Genomic DNA, 19,997 nt, shown 5'->3' with positions numbered 1-19,997 from the left:
CCCCATCCCCCTCTCCTCCCTTCCCCACTCTCTCTTTCCTGCCCCCACTCTCCCTCTCTCTCTCTCTCCTTGCTCCCACCACACTCTTTCACTCTCCTCACAGTGGAAAACTGGCCTCACCGATCATCCGATCAGAGTTGTTCCCTCTGACCTATCCATTGCCCTCACCCTTTCTGCAGCTTAAGCCTAACAGTGTAAAGATGGTCAACTCTTGAATTGAAAAGATGGATTGGAACTGATCTATTTGATTAGAGCCCTGTGAAGCCCATAGAGCTCTGGGTACAAGGAAACCAGGTGAAAACAGCTTACATCAATGATCAGTTGCTTCCTGTTGAGGCCTGACCCTTCCATGGGCCGTGAAGGGTCAAACTGAATGTTCCTGTTCCTCATGAAACTGGGCTTCAGGATGTAACCCGACCGACCGTTCTGTCGAAACTTCCCTTTATTCAGATCCATCTCCACTCCGGCTTTCTGGAAATTCAGGGCCACTGCAGGGGATAAATAACAGTTATTAGTATGCAGAGGTGAAATAAGCAAATTTTCTTTGGATCCTTTACAAAATTAGACATGTTTTGTTTGACATTACATATATTTTATAATAAATTCTGCTCTTGGTTGTTAATCTGGATGAAGCACCCTTGTCAACAGTTTAAAAAGCAGACAGCATAGAAACAGGCCTTTCAGCCCACCAAACCACATGCATGCCGATTATTAACCCTACCCCTCATGCACTGATTCCATTTACCAACACTTGTCCAAAGTTTTCTATGCCCTGGTGCAGCACTTGCACACTTCACTCATATACTGCACGCGCACACACGCACACCCACTGATCTATCAGCCCGGTGCCCTGAAACAGGACTCAAACCTACAGTCTTCCACCTTGGAGACAGGGTTATCAACTGAGGCAAGCTGATGGCAGTGCATATAGACTATGGATCCCAGGTAGAACTCTCATTGTCCTTCATGGAGAATAGATATGGCTAAACCAAAATGTTGTCAAAGGGAAAACCCAGCTGTAGAATGGGACAATGAGTTTCATTCAGAAAGTTCAGGAAAGGTCTGAATGCTGTATAGAAACATGGAAAATAGGTGCAGGAGTAGGCCATTCAGCCCTTTGAGCCTGCACCGCCATTCAGTATGATCATGGCTAATCATCCAACTCAGAACCCTGTACCTGCTTTCTCTCCATACCCCCTGATCCCTTTAGCCACAAGGGCCGTATCTAACTTCCTCTTAAATATAGCCAATGAACCGGCCTCAACTGTTTCCTGTGGCAGAGAATTCCACAGCTAACACCGCCGCCCAGCTTCATGTCATCCGCAAACTTGGAGATGCTGCATTTAATTCCCTCGTCTAAATCATTAATATATGTTGTAAACAACTGGGGTCCCAGCACTGAGCCTTGCGATACCCCACTAGTCACTGCCTGCCATTCTGAAAAGGTCCCGTTTACTCCCACTCTTTGCTTCCTGTCTGCCAACCAATTCTCTATCCACATCAATACCGTACCCCCAATACCGTGTGCTTTAAGTTTGCACACTAATCTCCTGTGTGGGACCTTGTCAAAAGCCTTTTGAAAATCTAAATATACCACATCCACTGGCTCTCCCCTATCCACTCTACTAGTTACATCTTCAAAAAATTCTATAAGATTCGTCAGACATGATTTTCCTTTCACAAATCCATGCTGACGTTGTCCGATGATTTCACCTCTTTCCAAATATGCTGTTATCACATCTTTGATAACCGACTCTAGCATTTTCCCCACCACCGATGTCAGACTAACCGGTCTATAATTCCTCAGTTTTTCTCTCACTCCTTTTTTAAAAAGTGGGGTTACATTAGCCACCCTCCAATCCTCAGGAACTAATCCAGAATCTAAGGAGTTTTGAAAAATTATCACTAATGCATCCACTATTTCTTGGGCTACTTCCTTAAGCACTCTGGGATACAGACCATTTGGCCTTGGGGATTTATCTGCCTTTAATCCCTTCAATTTACCTAACACCACTTCCCTACTAACATGTATTTCCCCCAGTTCCTCCATCTCACTAGACCCTCGGTCCCTTACTATTTCCGGAAGATTATTTATGTCCTCCTTAGTGAAGACAGAACCAAAGTAGTTATTCAATTGGTCTGCCATGTCTTTGTTCCCTATGATCAATTCACCTGTTTCTGACTGTAAAGGACCTACATTTGTCTTGACCAATCTTTTTCTTTTCATGTATCTATAAAAGCTTTTACAGTCAGTTTTTATGTTCCCTGCTAGCTTTCTCTCATAATCTTTTTCCCCTTTCCTAATTAAGCCCTTTGTCCTCCTCTGCTGGTCTCTGAATTTCTCCCAGTCCTCAGGTGTGCTGCTTTTTTTTGCTAATTTATATGTTTCTTCTTTGGATTTGATACTATCCCTAATTTCCCTTGTCAGCCACAGGTGCACTACCTTCCCTGGTTTATTCTTTTGCCAAACTGGGATGAACAATTGTTGTAGTTCATCCATGTGATCTTTAAATGCTTGCCATTGCATATCCACCATCAACCCTTTAAGTACCATTTGCCAGTCTATCTTAGCTAATTCACATCTCATACCTTCAAAGTTACCCTTCTTTAAGTTTGGAACCTTTGTTTCTGAATTAACTATGTCACTCTCCATCTTAATGAAGAATTCCACCATATTATGGTCACTCTTGCCCAAGGGGCCTCGCACGGAATGATTGCTAACTTGATGTATACTATAACTTGATGTTATTATAAGGAGGTGGTAAGGTTGATATTAAACCCCTGATGACCTGTTGGAATGTGATTGCTTGGGAAATTATGGGAACACAGAGCGGTGACATCCTATGGGGTATTTGACAGCTAGCATTTGCTGAAGTTTCATTTCACTGTGTAGCACCGATTATCTCCAGATCTGCAGGGCTTCTTATACAAGAATAGGATACACAAGAGAAAAGGAAAGTCTGACCCAGTTGACAGCCGCCATTCCACATCTCCTGAGGGTTGAAGTTGGACGAATCGACTCGGGAACCCAGCGGGTAAACCTTGGAAAGCTGCAGGGTGTTGTGGGCAACAAAACTGAACCCTAGGAAAAGAGGAAAAAGACCTTCAGAGTGTGAGAATGATTATGATATCTGACAGACACTGCTGAGACTTGAAGTGGTTTTGCCAGATAGTTTACATAGTGGACAACATCTGAGCACAGTGGCCAGGTCACATAATATGGCTGCAGTTATAAGAGAGGCAAAACAAGGCCAGCCCCTGGATTTGGATGTAGTGGTTAGCATTCCCCAATCGTATCCAACCCTTGCTTAATGGTATTGGTCCATGGCATGAAAAAGGTTGGAAGCCCCTGTCCTACACAAACGTCCAAGGATTAATTCTTTTGGCGGCACATCCCTTGAGATACCAGCTACTGTATATTTCAAACACAATGAATATTAAGTTCACTGAATGTCAGATTGTGGGCTCAAAGTAAAATTTTGTTCTACGTTCTTGGCAAAAATGGAATCTCAGTTGCCCTTGTCCAGTCTGGTTTCCATCTGACTCCAGACCAAGAGCAATGGAGAGATGTGTGATGTCCATGTGAGAGGAGCTGACAGCACAATGGAAGACAGCTCAGGCCCTCATTCCAAAGCAATGGGCGGTGACAGTCATATCCTGGAAGGCAGTTGGAAGTGAGACTCACCATTTTCAGCAATCAACCTCTTGGCCTTGGTTTCAGAGAAGGAGGATGTCTCGTGAGGAGCCTGCCTGCTCCAGGTCTGCTCAAAGCTCTGGAAATGGGTACTCTGACAATAAATCACCAGATCCGATAGCTCCTTTGTGAGTTTCTGCAAAATTAATGAAGTTTCTCTTGAACCTGGCAAGAGGTCCACTTTCACAGTCCATCTGTAAGACAGCATCTAACCAATGCAATAAGGAATTCGGAAGACACGGAGTGGTGTGGCGAATTTAAGAGGAAGCTGGATAACTGTGAGGTGGATACATTAACAGTGTGAGAGGATGCAAACACTGACACAGCCCACTTGGACCAAATCCTTTGCTGCAGACACCGATTTATTTATAAGTTGTGGTGTAGTTGAGAATGCTTATTGTTTTAGGAAGACATTTTAGTATAAAGATACTTTATTCCTTGAGCTACAATGCAGAGTAGGCCCTTCTGGCCCTTTGAGCTGTGCTGCTCAGCCATCCCCCAATTTTACCCCAGCCTAATCACAGGACAATTTACAATAACCAACTAACCTACCAACTGGAACGTCTTTGGACTGTAGGAGGAAATTGGAGCACCCGGAGGAAACCCACATGGTCACGGGGAGAACAGGCAGCAGCAAGAAATGAACCCTGGTCACTGGTACTGTAAAGCACTCCACTAACCACTACGCTTCCAGACTGCCTCAGTGTCTGAAGAACATCTGCCTATCTATGCAAGGGCCTCCTCATTCTCCCCCACCCTCTGCCACAAAGTATTGCACTTTACCTTTTTGTTCTTCTTTTCATTTTTCACATTCTCTTCTTCACAATCATCTCCTGCTTCCTCCTGCTGCACTGCAGCGGGCCCAGAGATCCTCAGTTTCTTCCCCTTTATTAGAATCTTCTGCTTGAGCTCCTTGCAAAGGAACAGCATTGAATTGTGACTCCGTGTGATGACTGCTGCGAAATCTGGACAGCTCTGATTACAGACGTGGGTTCGGTATATACCAACCAGCAGCAAGTGCAGGACATTTATGGCATAATCAACCTGCTCCACCGTTTAATAAGTTTATGTCTGATCCTATATTAACAAACTCCATATTCTGGAAATCTTTCACTCCCTCACTTATTCAAAAGCCTGTCTATCTCTGACTTAAAAATAGTGGTCAAAGACTTTGCTTCTACTGCCCTTTGAAGACGGGACTTCCGAAGACATGTGACACTGAGAAAAAAAATGGTCTCATTTCTGCCTTAAGTGACTAAACAGTGATCCTATTTTTAACAATAACCCCTAGCTCTAGGTCTTCTGCAAAACTTTGCTGAAAAGCTACTCAGGATCATATACGCTCCCTGTACCTAATAAAGTGGCAACTGAGTGTATGTTTGTGGTCTTCAGCTGCTGTAGCCCATCCACTTCGAGCTTCAACGTGTTACACATTCATAGATACTCCTCTGCACATTGTAACATCTGGTTACTTGAGTTACTGTCACCTTCCCGTCCACTTGAACCAGTCTGACCATTCTCCTCTGGCCTCTCTCACTAACAAGGTGTTTTGTCCACAGAACAGCTGCTACCGGATTCTCTTCATTTTTCACACCATTCTCTGTAAATTCTAGAGACTGTTGAGCATCAAAATCCCAGGAGATCAGCGGTTTCTGAGATACTCAAACCACCCTGCCTGGCACCAACAATCATTCCAAAGTCAAAGTCACTTAGATCACATTTCTTCTGCTGTCTGGTCTGAACAACAACTGAACCTATTGACTATGTCTGTGTACTTTTATACAGACAGTTGCTGCCACCTGATTGGCTGATTAGATATTTGCATTAACCTGCAGGTGTGCTGGTGCACTTCATGAAGTGGACACTGACTGCAAGATTCCATCAAGTTCTCCCTCATTCTCCTAAACTTCTGTGGACAAAAGCTTCACCTGCTTAACATTCCCTCATAAAATAATTTACCCATTCCAGTGTAGTAAATCTCTGAACTGCTTCCAACACATTGACGTCCTTAAGTAAGGAAACTGCAATACTCTGGATGTGGGCTCACTAATGAATTAGAACCAGAATCAGATTTATTATCACTGACTTCTATGATGTGACTTTTGTTGTTTTGCAGCAGCAGGACAGTGCAAAGCCATAAAGACCTAAAATTACTATACATCTAGTACCTTATACAACTGAAGCACAACCTCTCAACTTCCGTTTCCATTTCCCCCATAATAAACAATAACATTCCACTCGATATCCGCTAAAACTTCGACAAGCAGTGAAGAGTATCCTCGCCGGTTGCATCACAACAACGCCCGGGAACAGAAAGGCTACACAAGGCGGTGGACACATCCCAGTCCATCACAGGTAAAGCCCTCCCCACCATTGAAAACATCGACATGAAACACTGTCACAGGAAAGCAGCATCCATCATCAGGGACCCCCACCACCCAGGCCATGCCTTCTTCTCACTGCTACCTTCGGGTAGGAGATACAGGAGCCTTAGGTCCCACACCACCAGGTTCAGGAACAATTATTTCCCCCAACCATCAAGATCCTGAACTAGCATGGATAACTTCACTCACCTCAACTCTGAACTGATTCCAAAGCCTACAGAATCACTTTCAAGTACTCTACCTCTTATGTTCTCGATATTTTATATATAGTATATTTATCTGCAGTTTGTCTTTTTTGTACATTGTTTGTCAATCTTTGTTTATGTCTAGTTTTTCCATAAACTCAATTTGTTTTTTTTTTATTTTCCTGTAAATGCCTGCAAGAAAATGAATCTCAAGGTATGTATATGGTGACATATACATACTTTAATAATACACTTAATTTTGAAATTTATTTTGATTAGTTTTCCAATACTTCCTGTAGCCGCACATCAGTTTTTTTTCAGCCATGGCCCAGGTCATCCAAATCCCTCTGCACCCCAGACTCTGCCATCGCCCACCATCTCAATTATCTGATTTTACTTTCAGCTAAAATGGACAATTTCATATATTATCTATTATGTTCCATTTGCCAGCTCTTCATTCATTCATTTACCTATCCACATTACCTTGTTGCCTCCTTATGTCTTCTTCACAAGGGCTAGTATTATGAGCAGTTTTGGGCCCCTTATCTAAAAAAGAACATGTTGTCATCCCAGGGATGAAAGTATTAACATCTGAGGAGTGTTTGATGGCTCTGGACTTGAACTCACTGAGGTTTAGTAGAATAGTCGGGGGGGGGGAGGGGTCTCATTGAAGCCAGAAGACATAGGAGTAGTATTAGGCCACTCGGCCCATCGAGTCTGCTCTGCCATACCATCATGGCTGATTTTTCCCCCCTCTCAACCCCATGCTCCTGCCTTCTCTCCATAACCCTTGACACCCTGACTAATCAAGAACCGATCAACCTCTGCTTTAAATACACCCAATGATTTGGCCTCCACAGCATACACATCCTACACCTACAAACCTACTAAATAACGAAAGGAAAGTAGGTGTAGGAGGTCTAGGCTGTGCAGGCCAAATCACTGGGTACATTTAAAGTGGAGGTTGATAGGTTCTTAAATGGAATGGATGTGCAGAGGATATTTCCAATAGTGGGAGAGTAGAATCAAAGGACACAGCCTCAGAATAGAGGGGCATCCATTTAGAACGGAGATGAGGAGGAATTTCTTTAGCCAGAAGGTGGTAATCTGTGAAATTCATTGCCACAGACAGCTGTGGAAGCCGAGTGGCTGGGTATATTTAAAGTGGAGCTTGAGTACACCCAATGTAAGAGTGTTAGTAAAGATGACAAAAGTTATGGACAGAAGGTTGGAGAATGGGGTTGAGAGGGAAAATAAATCAGCCATGATCAAATGGTGGATGAGACTCAACGGGGGCCAAATGGCCTAATTCGGCTCCTATGTCTCATGGCCTAACTTATTGAATTCCTTGTTATCTGTAGCAGAGGGTAGAAAATCAGAAAACAGAGACTTCATAGAAAGAGATGGCACCTCAGGAAGGTGGTATCCATCACTAAGGGCCCTCACCATCTGGGACATGTCCTCTTCTTGTTATTATCATTAGGGAGGACACAGAGAAGCTTGAAAACTACACGCAGCTTCTTCCCCTCCGCCATCAGATTTCTGAATGGTCTATGAACTCATGAACTCTACCTTGTTAATTCTATTTTTGCACTATTTAATTATTTGTGCAAGATATAGTAATTTTATATCTTTGCATGGTACTACTGCCACAGAACAATAAACCTCATGTCATCTAAGTCAATGATAACAAACCAGATCCTACAGCTGTTCTTCAGACTGAAGGGTGGCATACAGTTGAGCTTCCCAGGAGTCAATCCAAGAATCTCTCCGTACAGGGTCTATCAGCAATGTCAACAGAGCTCTACAAACTAAATACAAGTACAGAAGGGATTGTCAGGAGTAGGCCAGAGATGAGAGTAGAAGAGACAGGCTTTGGCCCAAAAGAGGCTTCAGCTAGGAAGAGGCGTCGGCTCTGTGTAAAGTGTCTGTTAATGTTTCCTTTTTGGTTTTCTTTCCCCTCTCTTACTGTACCATTTAAATAGCTGTGGTGTGCTCTTCGTGTCGGCTGTTGGAGAACTGGAAGACCCAAAGTTTCCCAGGAAACTACATCTGCGTGAAGGTCATCCAGCTGCAGCTCCTTGAAGACCGTGTTAGGGATCTGGAGCAGCAGCTGGATGACCTTTGGCTTGTACAGGAGAGTGAGGAGATAATTGATCAGACTTACAGGGAAGTAGTCACCCCTAAGTTGCAGGAGGCAGATAGCTGGGTGACTGTCAGGAGAAATGGAAATAGACAGCTAGAGCAGATCACCCCTGTGAACTTTCCCTCAAAAACAAGTATACCGCTTTGGATACTTCTGTGGGGCATGACCTCCTGGGGAATGCCACGGCAACCAGGTTACAGGCACTGAGCATGGGTCCTTGGTGCAGAAGGGAAAGAGAGAAAAGAAGGGAGTGGTAGTGATAGGGAACTCAATAGTGAGGGGAACTATGAGTTTGTGGAGGTGAATGGGACACCTGGATAGTATGTTGCCTCCCAGGTGCCAGGGTCAGGGACGTCTCAGATCACATCCACAACATTTTAGAGAGGGAGGAAGAGCAGCCAGATGTCTTGGTATGTATTGGTAAGAATGCCATATGAAGGAAAAGCAATGAGTTCCTGAAAAGAGAATTTAGAGGGCTAGACGGAAAGCTGAGAAGCAGGACCTCCTGGATAGTAATTTCTGGATTGCTGCCTGTGCCATGCGCCAGTGAGGGTAGAAACAGGATGGTTTGGCAGATAAATGCGTGGCTGAGAAGCTGGTGCAGGGGGCAGGGCTTCAGGTTCTTGGATCATTGGGATCTCTTCTGGGGGAGGTATGACCTGTTCAAAAGTGATGGGTTGCACCTGAACCCGAGGGGACCAATATTCTCGCAGACAGGTTTGTTAGAGCTGCTGTGGAGGGTTTAAACTAATTTGGCAGGGATTGGGAACCAGAGGGGTGGGACTGAGGATAGGACGGATGGTAAAAAAGTAAAGATAGCGTGCAGTCAGACTGTCAGGAAGGGCAGGCAGATGATGTAAGAAATAAGTTGGATGATCTTGTTGCAATATTACAGATTGTCAGGTATGATGTTGTGACCATCACTGAATCATGGCTGAAGGATTGTTGGAGTTGGGAGTTGTATGTCCAAGGTCACATTATATCGGAGGGATAGGAAGGTAGGCAGAGGAGGTGGTGTGGAGGCAGGTTCAATTGTAGCATTAGGGAGCTGGATAAGCTTCTGACGAGATGGAATTTGCAGAGTTGTGGGGAAGTGTTGACTTTCACACTGTAGAGACTCAGTGGCTTTCTGCTGTGAGCATCCTGATAATTGATGTCTACAATGCAACTCACTCAATGAGTGACTCCTATTTTCTTTTTGAGTTTATAACTGAACTGGAGGAGATGCTGATTCACCAGGTTGCTGTGCAATACCCCATTCACACTGCACAAAACGACTACACAAAAGAAGCTACAGTTCCAGGCCCCACGCATTTACCTCGGGCGACGGAAGCTCCTTTGGGACTTTCCCATCGATCGTGGCCGTAACCAGCATGTCACTGAGAATTCCCTTCAAGTGCCGGGCCATGACCGTCTGCTGCTCTTTGCCGCAGTGGTTCTCCAGGGAGAGGATGACCGGGTATGGGGAGACCTGCGGAAGGAACAATTAAGGGGATAGGAGGTTCACTCACTGCTGCAATGTCCTGGTGAAAAGAACCATTTAGCAAAGGCATGTGCAACCCTGCAGACACAGTAAACCTTCAGTTTCTCACTGCGGCAGTCAGAAACCCACTGAAAATCACCTCCTTCTCTCTTTCCCGAGGACGATCAACACTTTCAGTGGGATGAAACGTGCAATGCAAATTAAAAGTGTAAATGTTGGGATATCTCCACTGGACTAGATGGATCCATGTATGATAGAAACATAGAAATATACAGCACATTACAGGCCCTTTGGCCCACAATGTTGTGCTGACCATTTAATCTACTCTAGAAGCTGCTAGAATTTCCCTACCACACAGCCCTCTATTTTTCCAAGCTCCATGTGCCTAACTAAAAGTCTCTTAAAAGACCCTATCATATCCACCTCCACCACCATCGCCGGTTGACCATTCGACACACTCACCACTCTGTGTAAAAAACTTACCCCTGACATCTCCTCTGTACCCACTTCCAAGCAACTTAAAACTGTGCCCCTTTATGTTGGCCATTTCAGCCCTGGGAAAAAGCCTTTGGTTATCCACACGATCAATGCCTCTCATCAACTTATACACCTCTATCAGGTCACCTCTCATCCTCTGTCGCTCCAAGGAGAAAAGGCCGAGTTCACTCAACCTATTCTCATAAGGCATGCTCCTCAATCCAGGCAACATCCTTGTAAATCTCCTCTGCACCCTTTCTAGGGTTTCCACATCCTTCCTGTAGTGAGGTGAGCTGAACTGAACACAGTACTATAGCTGTAACATTACCTCACGGCTCTTGAACTCAATCCCATGGTTGATGAAGACCAACACACCACACGCCTCCTTTTCAACACTGTCAACCGACACAACAGCTTTGAGTAAGGGTCCCAGAACAGATCCCTGAGACACACCACTGGTGACCGATCTCCATGCAGAATATGACCTGTCTACAACCACTCTTTGCCTTCTGTGGGCAAGCCAGTTCTGGATCCACAAAGCAATGTCCCCTTGGATCCCATGTCTCCTTACTTTCTCAATAAGCCTTGCATGGGGTACCTTATCAAATGCATTGCTGAAATCCATATACACTACATCCACTGTTCCACCTTCATCAATGTGTTTTGTTACATCCTCAAAGAATTTAATCAGGCTCGTAAGGCACGACCTGCCCTTGACAAAGCCATGCTGACTATTCCTAATCATATTATGCCTCTCCAAATGTTCATAAATCCTGCCTCTCAGGATCTTCTCCAACAACTTGTCCACCACTGAAGAAAGACTCACTGGTCTATAATTTCCTGGGTTATCTCTTCTCCTTCTTCTCTTGCACAAGGGATCAACATTTACAACTTTCCAATCCTCCCCATTGATGATGCAAAGATCATCACCAGAGGCTCAGCAATCTCCTCCCTCACTCCGCACAGTAGCCCTGGGTACATCTCATCTGATCCAGGTGACATCCAACTTAATGCTTTTCAAAAGCTCCAGCACATTCTCTTTCTTCATGTCTATATGCTCAAGTGTTTCAGTCCACTGTAAGTCATCTCCACAATTGCCGAGGTCCTTTTCCGTAAGAATACTGAAGCAAAGTATTCATTAAATACCTCTGCTATCTCCTCTGGTTCCATACACAGTTTTCCGCTGTCACACTTGATTGGTCCTATTCTCTCACATCTTATCCTCTTGCTCCTCACATACTTTTAGAATGCCTTGGAATTTTCCTTAATCCTGCTCACCAAGACCTTCTCATGGCCCCTAATTTCATTCTTGAGCTCCTTCCTGTCATCCTTGTAATTTTCTAGAGCTCTAACAGTACCTAGTTTCTTGAACCTTTCATAAGCTTTTCTTTTCTTCTTAACTAGGTTTTCTACAGCCTTTGTACATCATGGTTACTGTACCCTACCGTCCTTTCCCTGTCTCATTGGAATGTACCTATGCAGAACTCCGTGCAAATGTTCCCTGAACATTTGCCACATTTCTGCCATGCATTTCCATGAGAATATCTGCTCCTAATTTATGTCCTCAGTCCCTGCCTAATGGCATCATATTTCCCCCTACCCCAATTAAATGTTTTCCCAAATTGCCTGTTCCTATCCCTCTCCAATGCTATGGTAAAGGAAATAGAATTGTGATCACTTTCTCCAAAATGCTCTCCCACTGAGAGATCTGACACCTGACCAGGTTCATTTCCCAATACCAGATCAAGTACAGTCTCTCCTCTTGTAGGCTTATCTACATATTGTGTCAAGAAACCTTCCTGAACACACCTAACAAACTCCACCTCATTTAAACCCCTTGCTCTAGGGAGATGCCAATCAATATTCAGAAAGTTAAAATCACCCATCACAACAACTCAATTATTATTGCACTGTTATTGTCCACTTCCTATTCCTAACTTCCACCCACAGAGACTCAGTAGACAATCCCTCCATGACTTCCTCCTTTTCTGCAGCCATGACACTATCTCTGATCAGCAGTGCAATTCCCCCACCTCTTTTGCCTCCCTCCCTGTCCTTTCTGAAACATCTAAAACCTGACACACTCAGCAGCCATTCCTGCCCTTGAATATGATTCACAGTAAAGGCATAAAGTGCGTACGTAGGATTAGAAATGGACTGTTGGGATTAGAAATGCTCTCTCTCTCTCTTTCACACACACACACACTCCACTTGCTCAGAGAACAAGTGCTTTGCTCTTGCACTGAATGTGGTCTCTGTTGACTGATCCCCAAGTCACAAGGATTACCAGGGATGGCCTGAAGAGTGCTCTCTGTTCTCCTTACCGTGAAGGCGTAGTCCCGGATCGTTGTGATGACGTCCTTGAAGAGGATTTTTGAGGTGAGGGTGTATCCGTGGTAGATGATTGGCTCTCCATTTGGCCCCTCCCAGCAGTCCAACTCCACACAGCGACAGCCCCGCAGAAGAGCTCTGGAAAGCAGAGGCCCAGATCGAATGTTGTGAGTGTGGTTCTTAGGAGTGAATACTACCAAAAGCCTGTCCTGGTCTGACCGCAGACACGCGATGGCCAAGAAAGCTCACAACACCTCTACTTCCTCAGAAGGCTCAGGAAATTTGGCATGTCACTGTTGAGCCTCACCAGTTTTTTATTGATGCATCATTGTGTCTGGATAGAAACATCCTAAGTTGGCAAGAAATTGCAGAGTTGTGGACACAGCCCAGGCCATCACAAACCAACTTCCCCTCCATGATCTCTACCTACAATTGTCACTGCCTCAAAAAACTCTTGGACATACCTCTTGTACCTTAAAAATGAACTGTTGACCTCATCATGACCCTTGCATTTTATTGTATGCCTGCACTGCTCTTCCTCTGTAACTGGAACACTCTATTCTGTTATTGCCTTTCCCCTTGTACTAACTTGATGTACTTGTGTTTTGAAATGGATGGCAGAGAATGTCCACACATTACGCACACCAAATTCATATAGCCGCCTCTTTCAATAATGGAGGCTTTGTGCCAGCCAGGAATCGTGTCATACATTGCTCCAAATGACCTTTCCCTTTGGTGTCATCCGCCTCCATATCATGCCATCACCCTCCTGATCTGTGCCACCACCCACCCATTCCTCAGCCATATTCACATCCTTAACCCAGCATCTCACACTGCTTCCCACTCCAGTCCTCCCAAACCCCACTCAGATCCTCCCATCTCCCACATCTGCCTGTGCACCATGTTCCCTCACCCACTTTCCGTTGCTATGCTCCCTGGAGACTCTCTCAACTTCAACACAATGACACCCTCCACTCCTTCCCAGTCATCACAATACCCCGTGATACTTTCACAGCTCCTGATCCTCTTCCATCGCACTTTCACCTTTGCCACAGGCCTCTGTCCTCAGTAAAACCCTTGCCTTTGGCCCAGGGAGTGTTCTCACCTGCAGTTCTGATCACTGTCTGATCTTGGTGGACCATACACTGCATCTCTTGGTCCTCACGAGAATCAGCTTACAAAGGTAAGTATCCTCCACTGTACTGAAATGGCCATTAGCAAGGTCACAAATGGCATCTGGCCCAGCTACTACCTAGAAATTGCATTTGCACCTTTTACAAATGGATAAAGTGTGGAAAAATGACTTCTTCCAGAGGCTAGAGGATCTCTGGAATTCTCTGTCCCAGAGGGTGGGGGAGAACAGATTTGAGGCAGAGGTAGATACAGATTTGAAAGATCAAGGAATTGATGGGGAACAGGCGGAGCAGAGTCGAAGGCAGCGTAATCACAGTGTGGTCCAGTCCTTGTGCTTGTTCCTCTGCCGGTCGTGTCCGATGGGAATTTGCACCTGTTGCCCTGGTCCAGCTGTCACAGTATCTCATACACATTACTGAGTTGTCAGTGACCACAACACTTACCAATTACTTGCATATAGTAATTGCATCAAAAGTCAGATACACTGCCTCGATTTCTAATAGTCACTGACACAAGATATTCACTTCAAATAAGACAATAAAAATCTCAGAGGCAATGTCTTTACTGGAGATTGTGGAACTCACTACACTAAAGTGTAATCAAGGTGAATTGTAAAGATGTACTGAAGGGATGCTACATAAATACACGAAAGAGAAAGGAATCAAATGTACGATGGAGAATAACACGTGTTCTTGTGTAATATACACACAGGTGTGGACAGGTTGTGACCAATGTCCTGTTTCAGTGCAAGAAGCATTATGTACTTCACGGTTACCTGATGTACGCCTCAGTACTGCTTGGTCCTCCCAGCTGGTCCTCCATCAGGTAGGTGTTATGGGAGGTTGAGATGAAGTAGTGGCTGAGAGGCTGGCTCATGTCCTGGTAGACTCGGTCATGGTCAGGGTTAAAAATGTTCCCCTCAGGAGACAGCAGGTACATCATGAAGCCATCTAGGGTCAAGGCCTGGTTTATCTGGCCTGCAGGTAAGAAACAGTTCCTGTGTTACTACTATCGAGGCAAACGCTGTAGGGTCATGTATCAGCACTGCTGCACCTATGTGCTCGAGCAATCCAAATCTCAAGGATTTTCAAGGACACTGGGCTTCTGCCAGAAATCTTCAGACACTGACAGTAATTGAAGAGAGCGCCCCCTGAACACCGTGTAACCTATTCCATTCCTATTGGTTCCCAGGTTTGGAAGCTCAAGATTCTGCAATATGGAGTGATGGATTCAAGATTTGGAATCTATACACTAGGACCTCCATGGCCCAGCTTTATCACAACTGCAGAGAAGATCATAGGGGAACAATTCACCCTACGACCAACTTTCCACCTGATGACCATAAGACACAGGAGCAGAATTGGGCCATTTGGCCCTTCGAATCTGCTCTGCCATTCTATCATGGCTGATTTCTTTACCCTCTCAACCCCATTCTCCTGTCTTCTCTCCATAATCTTTGATGCCCTTACCAATTAAGTGCCTAGCAACCCCTGTTTGGCCTCCACAGCTGTCTGTGGCAAAGAATTCCACAGATTCACCCCCCTCTGACCAAAGAAATACCTCCTCATCTCTGTTCTAAATGGATGCTCCTCTATTCTGAGATTGTGCCTTCTGATCCTAGATACCCCCACCACAGGAAACATCCACTTCACGTCCACTCTGACCAGGCCTTTCAATATTTGGTAGAGTTCAACTCCTTACACTAATACTGTACTCCTTACCACCCTTCTCTGTGACTCATCCTCAATAGGAGGCAAGCTAGAGCACTCTGACTTTAACCCCTTCCTTATCACACAACTCAGACCGAGGGAACACTCTCCAGTTCCCACTCCAGGCTCAATCCTCTCTTGCAGTTCTTCCTCACAATTAACAGGATTATTAAGGCAGCATGAAAGGAAGGACCAATTAGCAATAAGCCTCTCACCACCTCATAGCGCCCCCCCACCAGAAAAGGCAGTTCACATTTGAAACAAATTGAGCATACAGTGGCCCTCAGCATTTGCCATACCATTATCATAAACTCTGTATTTTTGTATGATGTTCAAACAGTTCTCCTTTGTAACTGTCTCCTTCTGTTCTTCCAAGAAGAGTTCCAGCCCATCGATGCTCAGCCTTTCCTCCTTGCCTGAGAAATGCTGAAAGATCTGCTCCAGCTCTGGCCGTTGCATCAGCAGCTTGCAGAACTCCTCGATCTCGTGCTCCTCCAGTTTGCTGGTCTTCGACTTGTCACATTGCTGAAAGGAGGTTTGCCCAGGTTTAAAGTGAGATATTGTCATCTCTACAGAGAAGGTGATGGGATTATCAGGAATTATTAACACGTAAAGATAAGAAACAGCTCGGTCACAGTTTGGTTAAATTAATCAGAAGCTGCCCTCTCTGATTCCAAATGGACTTCTACCACCTTCTCTGCTCTTCGCGGAGGCAGCGTTGGTGGGTGTGTTGAGTATAGCAAAGATTGTGGCACACAGGTGCACGTGGGCGACTTAGCGCACAGCATACCACAAATCGTCAGAGAGCAATAACATGCTGTCACAGCATTAACAAGATAATATTAAAAGCTATTATTTAAAAAGATATTATTAAAAGCTTTTATCTATTCTTTCCCAGGACACCCGGCATCGCTGGCACAGCCAACACTTACCTCTGCTGCTGCCAAATTAAATAGCTTGCTGGGTTATGAGTCAACACATTGCAGTCACAATTCGACCAGGCCAGCTAAGGATGGGAGACCTCCTTCACTTAAGAACATGTATGATTCAAATGACAGTTCAAGCAGTTTATACACTTATTAATTATATTTAATCTATTTCTTTCCGTTGTGGCAGGATTTGAACCGCAAGTCCAGAAACTGGACTGATCTGTTCCTGTAATTTTAAGAGTCAACCACTCAAGTGTTTTTTAATTTTAATTTTAATTTTTAAAGTCTATGTGCTGTGAACACTGGCCTAAGTCACCTTGTATCTGACACAGATGTGAACACCACAGCATTTCCGATTTATTGGCAGGATCTGTGGAGAGTGGAGTTCATTCGAGGTGGATGGCACTTTGATCTATTCTCGGTGATGAAGCTCCGGCAGGCTGCGTTTGATCCCGCCAAAAAGCGCTGTGTGTGAGGTTTCCCTGTGACAGCTTCAGTTTCCTCCCATGTACCAAAGATCTCTTGGCTGGTAGGTTAACTGCCCACTGTAGATATCCCCAGGTGTGTAGAATCCGGGGTGGGGGTGGGGGGAGTAAATGGACTATAAAAATTAATTTAACTTTGAATGCACCAGGTCAGCCATACTGGGCAATCGAGGCTGGCAGGAGTGAGGTAGGAGGAATGGATGCAGAGGGGAGAGAATCTGTGGGAGAGTGACCACATACAGTATCTTAAGGTCTAATAAAAGAGTATTAGTGTAATTGGGTGCCTGAAGGTTGGCACAGGCATGATGGATCGAAGGGCCTGTTTCTGAGTTCTATGGCCATCCACATCGGATGCGTATGGCCAGCTTCTTCTATTTTTTATTTCCGTTTCTAGGATCTGCAGCTTTTTGTGCATTTTAATCAATCTGATCTGTGCTCAGGTGAACAGTAAATGCACAGCACGTGTTACAGTGCTGACGGAGAACACCCTGCCAGTAAGGAATGCCCCATATCACGATTGTTGCAGTGACCGCCTATCCCAACGGTGTCCCACGAAAACATCGGTCAACAGACTGAACGTGCATGAAATCCAATTTCTAGGCTTGTATCTCTCAGGCCGCAGTGGAAACTAAACTACCAGAACAGAAAGTGCTAAAATATTCTTACAATGGACTGAAGCTCAAAGGGACATGAACTTCTTGCTTTGACCAACATAACCAGATTAGAATTAAATACCCATAAAATTTGCTGATAAATCCATCCACTGTCAGTACCAGTAATCTCCCACTATTAAAAAGCATTAAACAGTTTAACATCATTGTCTGGTTGTCAGGCACGTTTAAAGGGACATGGCCAGAGGATGTCCTGTTTTAAAAGAAATACATACTGTATTAGCTAAACAGAGGACAAAAACCTTTGGCCAATTTGCCTCCAACTCCCATCTAACTCGATATTCACTTATACCTGATTGCCAAGAAGGAAAATGAAATCTAATAAATAGACACTGGCAATTTAACAAAGTGCTCACTCATTCAATTTGTTAACAGTAGGGGACTTTGAAGACTGGGCCCAGCCATAACCCTCTGCTGGAAGTAATGGAGCAAGGTAGTCTGTAAAGTGGAAACCCAAGGGGGATCCTTGTTCGGTCAAATTGCAAGGTTGACATCACACTGAGTTTCTGGAATGATTCTGACTGAACTGCTGAGTTCCTCCAGCATCTTGTGTGAGTTCCTTTGGATTTCCAACATCTGCAGGATCTCTTGTGTCTATGATTAGAAATGATAGTTTACGGGCATGATATTTTAATTGTTTGTTAATGGATATTCAAATATCCCACTGAAATTCCAAAGGGTCGACTGTTTACTCTTTTCCATGGATGCTGCCTGGCCTGCTGAGTTCCTCCAGTGTTTTATGAATAACGAACTATTGTGTTCATGGTTTCATGGACTGTCAGAAATTTGATGATGATTGGAAAGAAACTGTTCCTGAATCTTCATCCTCCTTCCCTCCAAACTTTCCCCACCAGACTTTGATTCAACTCTCCAACACGCTGCTCCTCTCCACTGTCTGAAATCTTGCTACCTAGTACCACGAATGTTGCAGTCTCCTATCCAACCTTTTCTTCACCAAGGTCTCAATCATCCCTGAAATCTTGCCTGCACTCGTCTCCGTCCTCTCTGTGGGCTTCACATTTGCTCCCTAAATCTCCTTCACAATCCCCATTCTTTATAATGCCAGACCACAGGGGGAATTCAATCAGGCCCGACTCTGGGGCTTCATGCATAATGGAATATTGGCACCATATGTGTTGTCATGGGCACATTTAGCCCACTGGCAGTGGGCTGGGCAACTCTGCTCCAGTGGTCTGGGAACTATAAGGTACTATCAGCCATGCATGTGGATCAACAGTTACTCAACCAGAGTTGATCTACTTTCAGCAGCCTGGATGTTAATGAATATCCGTGTAAAGCAGAAGTAAAGGTGTCCACCTGAACTCTGTGGGAGCCCCTAGCACTGAGTAAAAAGGCCATCCGATTCCCACTTCATTGTGCAAATAGCTGCCATGCTTCCTACAACACAGGGGTCATGACTCCATAAGGACCCTCCCATCTGAGTTTTAGGAAGTTCTAGAGGTTCCGAAAGCACTATAGAAGAGCAAGTTGCTCTTTCTTCCATACTGTCTAAATGTATTCTGTAGAACCATTAACACTGAATCTTCTTATTCAAGCCTCCAATTCCCACACATCCTCCCCTTAGGTCAGCCAATGGTTGAATACGTGAGCTCACACCTAGGCTCCCCACACCCATCATTGCCTCCAGTGTTCCCAATAGTGAGCTTTCACACTTCAGGGCCTTACCTGAAAGAGAAAGTTGACATAATCATCATTTACTTTCAGGTTGATCATTTTAAGCATATTTTTCATTTCCTTAAAGCTGATCTTGTTGTCGTTATTTTTATCAGCCTTGTGCAGGTGTTGATGAATTAAGGTACAGCAGTTAAGGCAAATACTGAACTGGCAGCACTTAACACAAGAATGACAATCGCATGGTCACAGATACAGCATCATTGCCAGGCTTAAAGCAGAGCGACGGACTCTGTATATCTGCCGGGACAACAAAAAGACCTGGGGCAACAGAAAATGTGGTACAGGAATCCCATGTCCACATTTTGCCCCGATCTCCAGCTTCAGCTCTCTACTCTAATCCTATGTTACTGCACATTCACCACTTCTCCTTAATGTGAATCTGATTCCTTTTCGTTCAATATTTTAGTCCATGCTTTTGTGGACTTTGCAGCTAAAGTAAATCATGCTCTAATATGATCTTCCATCATTTTCCAAATGTTCTTAGATTTATTTTTACCTCTTTATTGAGATACAGTGCAGAATATCTGAACCTTTGAGCTGCCCTGCCCTCCAACATTTAACCCTCGCCAAATCACAGGACAATTTACAAAGACCAAATAGCCTGCCAACCAGTGTGTCTTTGAGCTGTGGGAGGAAACCAGAGCACCCGGAGAAAACTCCTTGGGGAAGTTCCA

The 19,997-nt window shown here is 44.6% G+C and overlaps 1 protein-coding gene across 1 annotated transcript in view; it reads right to left on the bottom strand.

Moving 5' to 3' along the window:
* Positions 1 to 19,997, bottom strand: part of LOC132384577 (1-phosphatidylinositol 4,5-bisphosphate phosphodiesterase delta-3-like) — a 57,645-nt gene that overhangs the window by 8,384 nt on the left and 29,264 nt on the right. The window contains exons 4-12 of the mRNA XM_059955778.1: positions 19,315 to 19,444; positions 15,843 to 16,068; positions 14,610 to 14,811; positions 12,694 to 12,838; positions 9,728 to 9,880; positions 4,478 to 4,606; positions 3,686 to 3,830; positions 2,966 to 3,082; positions 310 to 488 (exon numbers count right to left, since the gene is read on the bottom strand). Coding sequence (XP_059811761.1) covers positions 310 to 488; positions 2,966 to 3,082; positions 3,686 to 3,830; positions 4,478 to 4,606; positions 9,728 to 9,880; positions 12,694 to 12,838; positions 14,610 to 14,811; positions 15,843 to 16,068; positions 19,315 to 19,444 — 1,426 coding nt within the window. The remainder of the gene's footprint in view (positions 1 to 309; positions 489 to 2,965; positions 3,083 to 3,685; positions 3,831 to 4,477; positions 4,607 to 9,727; positions 9,881 to 12,693; positions 12,839 to 14,609; positions 14,812 to 15,842; positions 16,069 to 19,314; positions 19,445 to 19,997) is intronic.

The sequence above is a fragment of the Hypanus sabinus genome, chromosome X1 (assembly GCF_030144855.1).
Source record: "Hypanus sabinus isolate sHypSab1 chromosome X1, sHypSab1.hap1, whole genome shotgun sequence".
Lineage (NCBI taxonomy): Eukaryota > Metazoa > Chordata > Chondrichthyes > Myliobatiformes > Dasyatidae > Hypanus > Hypanus sabinus.
Note: the sequence above shows the minus strand (reverse complement) of the source record. Positions and strands in the feature narration are given on the sequence as shown.